The following is an 11,004-nucleotide window of genomic DNA, read 5'->3' as shown; positions in this document are numbered from 1 at the left end:
GGCTTTCCCTCTTTTTTTTTTCCTATTTTTTTTTTTTTTTTTTTTAGTTTTTGCTATAGGGTGCCTGTGCTTGCTAGAGAGAGAAAGTGAGAGACAGAGAGAGAAAGTGGAGACAGAGAGAGAAAGTGGAGACAGAGAGGGAAAGTGAGATGTTGCCCCCAGGAAGGATGGAAGGATGGCTGTGCGGAAATCTCTTTTCCTCTGTTCTCTTCCCAGGATTTAAAGCATGCATGCGTGGAAACAGGTCCAGTGTGATTTTCAAGCTGTAGGGTCCAAGCTGTGGAGTTGGCCATGTGTGATACAGTGTCTTAACCTCTGCTCCAGCTGTGGGCCCTCAGTTAATTTTCAGAAGTTGATTTCAGGCACATCATTTTCTTCATTACTATCTCAGTTCACTAAATGTAGTTGTTTCACCTCGTTGGCACCCAGTCTTTCTTAACGTATCTGTAGGCACAGGACCAGCAGTTGGCATAATGGCTATGTCGCCAGACTCCCATGTAGTCAGCTGCGGTCCGAGTCCCGGACCTGGTGGCTTAAACTCAAGCCAGGCGTGTGTGCGTGCATGCCTGAGATCCCAAGAAGAGAATGGAGGAGAAGGGATTGCGGCATGGCCATCCCCCCCGGGGGGGGGGGAGGGGGGGGGGGGGGAGGGTTTCCGGTGTGGCCATCCCCCCCGGGGGGGGGGGAGGGGGGCGGAGGGGATGATTTCTCACTTTCTGTCTCCATCTGTCTTTCTGAAGAGCGCACGTGACCTACAGCAAAAACCTTTCCAAAAGCACAAAGCCATGCCTGTAAGCATATATGGCAAACCCAAAGCCTTCAGAGACAGGTGTACCTGTCAGGCAACACATTCCAAACACCAGGGACAGCAATGAGTGTTCACTAGGCAGTTCTGCTGAGTGTACCTGACACTGGTGTGACAGGGCTGGTATCTGAAGTTCTGCCAGCTGTGTTCCCTCCCTTGGGCCTCCTGCCCGCACGAGAAGACATGAGGAAAATGTGCCTCACAGCAGCTCAGTGACTCGCCCGAAGTCACATGGCTCTCTGGGGGTAGAGGTCAGGCCCGAAGCCAAGCTTTCTATCTCCTCTTCCAGAACTGCATGGCAGCCCCACCCAGTTCCGATGGAGCTGCCTTGCGGACACCTCCCCCAGCAGCCTGGCCACTAGCAGCTCTCCCAGCTAGCCCGCCCGCCTCCCTTTGCTGACTACCTTGGAATTTTAACTCAAGGACCAAGTGCCAAGGAGGATCAGTGAGATCAAAGAAACAGACCAAGAGGTCCAAACAAGAAGCCAACTGTCTTTCTTAATGCCAGAACTTCTTTTTGAATGCTAGTTATTTTTCTCCAAGATAAGAAAGGTAGAAAACGTAGTCCAAAAGCATCAAGTATTTTTTTGTTTTGTTTTGTTTTTTCTCCAAGATCCCAGACTCTGCCCTACCTAATCTCCTGGCTGAGATTGTGATGAAGATAAAATAAACAATGAGTGTGGAGATGTTGTGGAAACTTCTGGAAATGCCAAAGGGCTCTTTGAACACTGTAGCTCATCCCTAGAATGAAGGAGAGAAAAGGAATAAAAGAAAAAGAAACTTCAGAGAAAGATCTGAGGATTCTAGGAGAGATACAGCCCCACAGGCTGGTGAGGATGAAAAGCCCGAAGAAGGAAACTCAGTAAACAGCGGTGATTCCAGGCCTCCCTGCAGCTGTTCTCCCACTCCAGCTCGGCCTCGCCTAACTGGTTCAGGTTACCTTCAGTACCTAGGAGCATGGCTCCTAACAGCCCATCGATCACAAACTTTTTATTTTAAAGCTGAAGGGGAAAAAAAAAATTCCTCAAAGCTATAGACACATGGCACTTTTCCAGTTAAATAAGATTCTGTTCTGGAGCTGTAGAAAACATTAAATTGACTCGAGGAGAAATAAACTCTCATTTTTGTCCAGCCTTAAGTTTCTGTTTTTTTAAAACAAGACACATTTTCCTGGCTAGGATCACTCCCCAGTAGACATCTTTTCTTCCAACTGAATGGCTATCGGCTCCCCTCAGAATCGGAGGGGATTAGAGACGTTCTGGAACGTCCCAGAATCAACACCTGCTGCAAATTCCGGTCTGCAGAATCCCAGCGCACAGGCTCTGTGCTCCACGCCCCTTCCCAGCCCATGAGTTTGTTTAATAATGGAAGGGAAGGCACATGCACACGCTTGCAAGAGGGAGAGGAGAGAGAGAGAACCCTCAGCAGGGTCTCGTCGCTCGACGATCCCCTTTCCTCGGTCAACCAAGTCTGGCGCCTGGCGTGTTTCCAGGCAGACCTCGAGAAACACGTTGTATACACGCACGCCCAAAACCCCGAAAGAAGGGAAAGACAGAGCAGGAATTGCGGTGTGACCATCCCCTGTGAGGGGTGCTTTCCCATTACCCACCCCCCCTTTCTCTCTCTGGGGGGGCACATGTGCGAAAACAAGCGAAAGAGTTAATAGGAAAAATTGCACCGAGATGTAACAAATGCTAAGGGGGTGGGTGAGGTAGGGGAGATGCTGCTAACCCTCAATCAGTCTGTGAAAACTCCTGGCCCTGCAGAGCCCCAGCCCCGAGTGTGAGGCAAAGCAAACATGAGGGACTAGTGCTGTCCCGACACCTGGGACAGCCTCGCCAATGAAGCCACTCCGGGGACAGGACGCCTCCAAACATCTTATAGACAGACAGTCATCAGGCCGAGCAGGCAGACAGGCGACTGACTCGGGACTTACTGCCATGGAGTGTGAACGATGCGCGAACGAAAACTGCTATCCGCTTGGGCACGCTGGGGAGGAGCTGGATCCGTGGAAAGCCATGGGTCAGGCAAGCACATGCCATGACCCCGACTGGCCGTGAAGTCTGGTGGAGGGGATCATGGTGTGAGACCCTGTTGAAGGCGCTTTTTTCTCCCATGAAGGAAAGAAATATACTTGTAAACGAAGAAGAAGAAAAAGAAGATGGGGGGATTAGAATTAGACAGAGAACGAGAAATGAAGGAAAGGAAAACAGCGCCTAACCCAATGAAGAGAAGACAGTGTTGGGTGGTCCCAGTGGCACTCCGAGTCACAACCTACAGGGAAGAAACACCAGGCCTTTCTCTTCGCCCTCCCCACCCTCAGAGGGCCAGCACTGTAGCATATACTGCAGTAGGCACCTCTGTCTCCCACACACAGCCACAGGTGCGCATCCCAGCTGTGGGTTTAGACACTGAGGGGCTGAGTGGTGTGGAGTGGGTGGACCCTAAGGCTTGGCCTGGGTTGGGATACAGGCTCTGTTACTTTCTTTTATTTTTATTTATTTATTTTTTTTTGAGAGTTTTTTGCTATAGGGCGCGAGCGCTCACCAGAAAAACAGAGAGAGACAGAAAGCGAGAAACCATCACTACCCCTGCCCCCAGGGAATGGCCACGCTGCAATCCCTTCTCTTCCATTCTCCTCTCGGGATCTTGGGCACGCACACACACGCACGCGGTGTAAGTTTAAGCCACTGGGTCCGAGACTTGAATCATGGTTGACTACATGGGAGTCCGGCAACATAGCCGTTACACCAAGTGCTGGTTCCGAAGACTCTGTTACTTTTTAACAACTGCTCTGCTTATGAAATCAGGATAATGACCCCAGGGATTGAGAGATATTCCCACCCAAGTCAACCTCAATTCCAAAGATATCAACCTATGCGATCCCCCAGAGAAAGAATGCCAAGTCACTCGGATCCCCAGGTCTCCCAAAATCTTTCACTAAAGCCAGCCCATGGCCAAGATGAAACTTCTGCACACACAGATGCCGTTCCAGAGATTCCAGAGACACAGGTACTGGCTCTTGCTGCACTGACAGGCTATCTGCCAGGACCAGCTAAGAACCATGTAGGGGGCAGAAGTCTACCAAACTGGCCAAATGCCAATGGTTTTTATGATTAATAATAATAAAAAAATTCCTCAATGCAATGCCATGAATTTTTTTTTTTTTTTGGAGAGGTTTTTGCTATAGGGCGCATGCAGTCGCCAGACAGACAGAAAGACAGAGAGATAGAAAGCGAGAAATCACCCCCTAGGGAGGATGGCCATGCTGCAATCCCTTCTCCTCCATTCTCCTCTCAGGATCTTGGGCACACACGCACATGCGCTTGGTGTGAGTTTAAGCCACTGGGTCCGGGACTCAAACCGTGGTTGACTACATGGGAGTCCAGCGACATAGCCATTATGCCAACTGCTGGTCCCAATGCCATGGAATTTTTGGGGGATTTTTTTTTTTTTAATTTTCCTACAGGACATATATGCTCACCAGGAAGAGACAGAGAAGAAGAGAGACAGGGGAAGTGAGAAAGCATCCCTAGGAGGAAAATGGCCATGCTGCAATCCCTTTTCCTCCATTCTCCTCTTAGGATTTTGGGCACACACACACAAATGAGCCTCTGGGCCCAGGACTCAAACCATGTAGTCAGCCATATGGAATCCAGCCGGCTTAACTATCACACCACTGGCTAGCCCATCAGGTTGGCTTTCTTAATACAGAAGTGTAAAGTAAAACAATTATCTCAGGGGGGATAGAATCCTTAGATCCACCTTAATAAGTAAGAAGTGGTAAATAATTGTCGCTTAGTCATATGCTGCTGTAGAGTCCACAAGCAGCTGTCCTTTCCTTACTATCCCCCAGATAACTCCCCTTACCCCCTCTTCCTCCTCCTACCTAACCACTCACAGGAATTAGCTGAGCCAAGACAAATCATTTTCTGTTGAAGTAATCCTGTGCTTCAGGGATCCAGAGGCCTCCTCATGTCTAAGTGCCTGTGTTAGGCACAGAGACAGGGAGAGAGAGAAGAGAGCCCTAACTTTAAGTTACTACATGATGGCTAATCTTCATAGAAGTTAACAACTATTAATACCCAATTCTTTACATCAACGACCATTAGGGCATGGACTTTAAACTGCTTTTCTGGAAATGTACTTTAACACCACACCCGTGTGACAAGTTTCAAGGTGGTAGCTGGGCTTGGAGACACCTGTGTGGACAAACTGATGAATTCACACTTACGACCCATCCGGGTATCTTCAGCAGCCCTTATCCTTGCAACTATTTCTCCTCAAACAATTGGCTTAATAACCTAAACAATGTAATCGGCCAATTTTTTTTAATTAATTAATTTTTTTTTTTAAAAAAGACTTTTGCAATAGGGCTCATGCATTCACCAGAGACACAGAGAGAGACAGATATGAAAAGTGAGAAATCACTCCCTACCCCTCCCCCCCCAGAGGGGATGGTCATGCTGCAATCCCGTCTCCTCCATCTCTTCTCGGGATTTTGGCCATGAACGCACATGTGTTCAGTGTAAGTTTCAAGTCACCTGGTCCAGGACTTGAACTGCAGTCAGCCATGTGTAATTCCAGCAACTTAACCACAATACTACCTCCCGACCCCTTAATTATTATTATTTTTTAAATTCTTGCTATAGAGTGTATGTGCTTAACAGAGAGAGAGGGAGAGAAGGAAAGTGAGAAATCCTTCCCCAAGGGGAATGGCCATACTACAATCCCAACTCCTTCAGTCTCCTCTCAGGATTTTTTTTTTTTTTTTTTAGAGGTTTTCGCTATACGGCACGTGCACTCGCCAGAAAGACAGAGAGAGACAGAGAGATAGAAAGCGAGAAATCACTCCCCGGGGGGATAGCCATGCTACAATCCCTTCTCCTCTATTCTCCTCTTGGGACACGCAGCATCTTGGCCATGCACACACATGCCCCCGGTGTGAGTAAGCCACCGGGTCTGGGACTCGAACTGTAGTCGACTACATGAGAGTCCAGCGACACAGCCATTACACTAACTGCTGGCCCCCTGGTGTGATTTTTAAAAGAATTATTTATTTAATTTTATTTATTCATTCATTTATTTTAATTTGACCAGAGAAAGAGAGAGAGAGAAAGGGAGAAAGCAAGCCAGAAGGTACAGGACTTGAATCGTGGTCAGCCATGTGGGAATGTCCAGCACCTTAACCACCATACCACCTGCTGGCCCAATCATCCAGCATGATTTTTAAGTCTCAGGGGCCGGGGCTCGAACTGCACAGTCAGCCACGTAGAATCTAGTGCCTTAACATCCATGCCACTACTGACTCTACTACCAGAGTTTATTAAAATAAGCATACGGACAGTGTGAAAACTGATATAGTCCACTACATCCCAGCAAAATGATTTAGGACACGTGCACCCACTCACACACACACACACGCATGCACACACAAGTCATTCTCAACACTTTCAAAACAGAACTGCTTTCCATCTAAGAGGTTGTCATTATTCCTAATCGTTGAGTACTGTGCAGTTCACTGAAGGTACACACTAGAATAAACGAAAAGTGAACATGCAAATACATTTCCCATTGCCGTGGAGACAGAGGCAGTCCACAAAGGCTGAGGCCCTTGATTAGGAGACAGCACAGTCACTACTGTCCCAAGTATGGGAATGGTTTGTCTCAGTGTCCTTCTTGGTAAAATGGAGACAACGATACTCGCCTTGAAGGGCTGTCGCAAGAACGGAATAAACTAATACAAGGGGTGAAAAGGTCTTTACATGGTGCCTGGCACACAGTACTCTATAGTGTCAGAAAAGAGATTGCTTAAAACGACCATGTATTGTGCCTGCAGATGGAGTAGCGGTTACATGGCTGGACTCCCCCATGGCCAACCATGGTTCAAGTCCTGGACCCGGTGGCTTGAAATTCACACTGGATGCATGTGTGTGTATATGCCCAAGATCCCAAGAGGAGAATGGAGAAGAAGGGATTGCAGTATGGCTATCCCTTCTGGGGAGTGATTTCTCACTTTCCTTCTTACTGTCTCTGTCTCTCTCTCTCCCCACAGTGAGTGCACGCACCCTGGGTGGGGGTGGGGGTGGGGCTGCTGGTTCACACCCAAAGACCTACTTGAGTACCGCAGGTACATGCATACCCATGATCTGGACTGGCTGAAGCTGGGGTGGTTCATAGTGTGAAGAGACTTTGTCAAATGTTCTTCTTTCTCTCAGTCCCTCTCTCTCTGATATACTAGATAAATGTTAAAAAATAATGTCAGAAAACCAAGAGAGCTGCTAAGTGACTAACAGACAAGTAGACAGCATATACACTCTGGACAAAGGCATGATTCACATCCTGGGCAGGACAGAGTGGGATGGCACAAGACTTCATCGCACTACTCAGAATGACACCCAATTTAAAATATATAAATTCTTTTTTTTTCTTTTTTTTTGGAGAGGTTTTTGCTTTAGGGTGTGTGCACTCACCAGACAGACAGAGAGAGACATAGAGACAGAAAGCGAGAAATCACCCCCCAGGGGGGATAGCCACGCCACAATCCCTCCTCCTCCATTCTCTTCTCAAGATCTTTGGCACACGTGCACACGCGCCCGGTGTGAGTTTAAGCCACCGAGTCTGGGACTCGAATCACAGTCGACTACGTGGGAGTCCAGCGACATAGCCATTATGCTAACTGCTGGTCCCTAAATTCTTTATTTTTGGAATTTCCCATTTGGTATTTTCAGACCCCAGTTGAACATGGGTAACTGAAACCACAGAGAAGGGTTGCCTACTATACATCTAATGCTGTCCAAAAATTACTCCTCAATCACACCAGGGTGAATTTCCAACAAACTTTCACTTCCACAGGGTTACGACTCTAAGAAACAAATCATGAAAAGGCGGACCCAACAATATCTGTGTCGTGAGAAATTACTTAAGCTTCTGGACTCCTCAGAAACTACTGAGAAATGCCACATGGAACAGTCATTCCTCTTCTTTAAGTATTAAAAGAATATTTTTCCCTTTGTCTTCATTCACTCACCAATTCTTGAAATTTAGAAAACATTTAGTAGAGGGGTCGATAGGTGGTATGGTGGTTGAGGGTTCTGGACTCCCACATGGCTGACTGCAGTTCAAGTCCTGGACTTGGTAGCTTGCTCTCTCACTTTCTCTCTCTCTCTCTGTTCCTCTCTGGTCAAATTAAAATAAATAAACAAATAAAGCTAAATAAAATAATTCTTTTTTAAAAAAAGAAAGAAAACATTTAGTAGATTAAAAATATGGGGCCAGCAAATGGCGTTGAGGTTATGTCACTGGACTCCCACATGGTCAACCATGGTTCAAGTCCCAGACCCAGTGGCTTGAAAATCACACCAAGCATGTGCACACCTAAGATTCTGGGAGGAGAATGAAGGAGCAGGGATTGCGGCATGGCCATCCTCTCTAGGGGGGTATGGTTTATTTCTCACTTTTCTCCTCACTATCTCTGTCTCTCTCTCCAGCAAGCACACATGCCTTAAGGCAAAAACCTCTCAAAAAGAAGAAAGAAAGAAAGAAAAGAAAAGAAAAAGAAAGAGAAAAATAAGGTAAGCAATTTCTTTCCTATACCTAAGGAAACTGAAAAAAGTCAGAACTGAATTAGCTACTAAAGTTAATTCCAAGATTTTCAGGTTGATTGGCCAAAACTATCTATATTTGTATAATTTCACACTTATAATGCAGTACTTAAAATGTAAAAATACACTTACATTGTTTACAAAGTTATTATTGAAGAAAAATACTATGGTCACTTGTTTTGGTTTTGTTTAATAAAACAACAGAAATATCTGTCATTTCTAATAGCAATTCTGTTGTCCTGCTCTCTGGGTGGTAAAAAACACACTCCACCTGCCCTTCATTAACCCACAGATCTGGAGGTGACTCACGCCCCACTGACGACTCCATTTCCCTGAGCTCAGGTCAAATACAACAATTAAATCATCATCTGGTTTTCCAAGCCGCTAAAATATTATGTGGGAAAAAAAGAACAAATCATTTCTTAAACAAAAAGCATTAATTCCCACATGAAAAATTCATTTTTCTCTGAGTTGTCACAAGTATGAAAGGGCTTCGAAATATGCCTCAAAAAACAGAATTGAAGTCTGAACTCATTTGGGGGCAAACAAGCGTTTGAAAACCATGCATAATCTTTTCACAATATGAGTTTCGATGAACTTTTTGAAGTCCTCTCTTAAGTATTAAGATGATAGCAAACCACAAAATGTCGTTCTTGTATAAAATGAATACAATATTCCTAATATTCAAATCTGATTTTAAACAAAGCCATTCACACTGTGTTGCATATTTGTTCGCATCTCTGCCACCATGCAAAAATCTCACTTGGTTCTAGTGTCACCGACTGCTGGCTAGAGACGGGGAAGTCTAAATCTTACTGACTGGAGATCAAGATTGGACAGTCCTGTGTCCCCCTCAAAAGTTTTCCAGGATTCAATAGCAGCCTTTTCCTCTGTGTATCAGAGAGTAGGGCTGTCTCCTGAGTTTTCCGTGTGTCCTGCTTTGCATCAGCCCTACAGGAATTAGCCCACCCATTTGCAACTCCCCAGCAGCCTGCGTGGGGAAGATCCAGCTGAATCCAGCTGCCACTTCCACCCCTGGTACCTGGAGGCTCCTCCATCACCTTCTGGAATGAGGTTTGCTAGACTACAAGTTTCAGTCTGTCCTTTAGTTTTGCCAAAGACAGATCTGCCTGCTGACTGCTCTTTGCCTTGGACAACTGTGCTCTAAGACAAACAACTTATTCTTAGTGGAAAACAATCCATGTCAGCTATCACATGTGCTCCCCAACGCAAAGGCTTGCCTGATGACAATCAAATGAGTGTGGAATTTGCACTCACTGAATTGCCTCCTCTGTTTTGTTTTTTAAGGTTGTGAAATATTGACAAGCAAAAAGAGGCTTACTTAGTTCCGCTCATCTGTAAGGACCATTTTCTCCTGACAACCTCTTAGAAAATCTCCAAATTTAACTTGAAAACAAACCAGTCACACTTTGGGGCAAATTCTGAAGGTTTTGGTTTAGAAATCTACAACACTGGAGGAGGTCAGTTTTATGGGGACATTTGGACAAAACCTGCTTGTTTCAGAACACTAGCTCGCCAAACCTCTCAGCTAATCCTACACTTAAAAGCTTTTTAGCAGTATACATTTTGGAATCTTCCGTGTGTCCCAGAACACACAATATGGATCTAATTAGGTTCAGCTGCCTTATGTTAGTAATAAAATGGCAAAGAGAGAAAGAGAAGTGGGGGCGGGGGCTTGGTTCATCCCCTCTCATCCCCTGGTGATCACAAACTCCCAAGTCGTGCGCATCATCAGTGCTCACTCGGAGCAGCACACGCTTCTTAATTTGGTACCCCGCTCAGGGCTCAAACTTTTCAGCGGCTGAGTTCTCATAGATCTGGAAGAGATTTTATAGGAGGGCTGGAGCCCAGCGCTCCAACCCCACCCCGCCCCCACCGCGCGGGCCGGCGCACCCAGCCCGCGGCTCGGCTCCAGTACTCACACCAGCGCGGACGGGCAGGGCTTCTGGTTCCAGGCACAGTTGTACTGAGCCTGAACAAAACTCTCGCTTCCCTCCAGCACAGAGCAGCTCACGTTCTTGTTCACGATGTAGGCGCACCAGTTCCTGGGGTGAAGGAAAGCGGGCACAGTGTAAACCCGGAGAACAATGAGGCCGGGATGCGCCGACACAGATGCGGACTACGAGGGTCGGGGGCCCGTCGCCCCCTGCGCAGGCGAGAGCTTGGCAAAGCAGGCCCTGGAGGGTGCGCTGGTGCGCTTTGGAGAGTGGGCACCTCTAATCGAGCAAGAATGGGGTTGGGGTGAAGCACCCACGGTCCCAGGGGCCCCGACAACTCCTGGGCATAGTTTCCGGATTGCTCTGCGGGAGACTCCCTGCGCCCCACGCCCCCAGAGTCAGCCCTGCACGAAGCGCCGGCCACCGAGCGCACGGCCACCCGGAGGAAGAGTCGCCTAGGGACCCCAGCTGCCGCTCATCACCTTTGGCAGGACAGCTCCGGGCCCAGCTGCGGGTCGGGGAGGGGCTGGGAGCTAGGGTGCTTAGGTTTGAGGCGAGCAGAGGGGACGCGCACTTACTTGTTCCTGGCGCTGGGCCGCGCGGGGTACCCGGACTGCGGACCCGCGTGGGACAGCCC

The 11,004-nt window shown here is 47.5% G+C and overlaps 1 protein-coding gene across 1 annotated transcript in view; it reads right to left on the bottom strand.

Annotated features, from left to right (window-relative positions):
- The window catches only part of EMILIN2 (elastin microfibril interfacer 2), a gene marked incomplete at its 5' end in the record, with an annotated part of 79,746 nt that extends 68,750 nt beyond the window's left edge, over positions 1-10,996 (bottom strand). The window contains 2 exon segments of the mRNA XM_014587054.2: positions 10,353-10,475; positions 10,946-10,996. Of these exon segments, the coding sequence (XP_014442540.1) occupies positions 10,353-10,475; positions 10,946-10,996 (174 nt within the window).
- Positions 10,997-11,004: the final 8 nt, after the last annotated feature.

Source organism: Tupaia chinensis, unplaced genomic scaffold (genome assembly GCF_000334495.1).
Source record: "Tupaia chinensis unplaced genomic scaffold, TupChi_1.0 Scaffold000180_1, whole genome shotgun sequence".
In the NCBI taxonomy this organism is placed as follows: domain Eukaryota; kingdom Metazoa; phylum Chordata; class Mammalia; order Scandentia; family Tupaiidae; genus Tupaia; species Tupaia belangeri.
The sequence above is the reverse complement of the archived record's forward strand: the minus strand, read 5'-3'. Positions and strand labels throughout refer to the sequence as shown.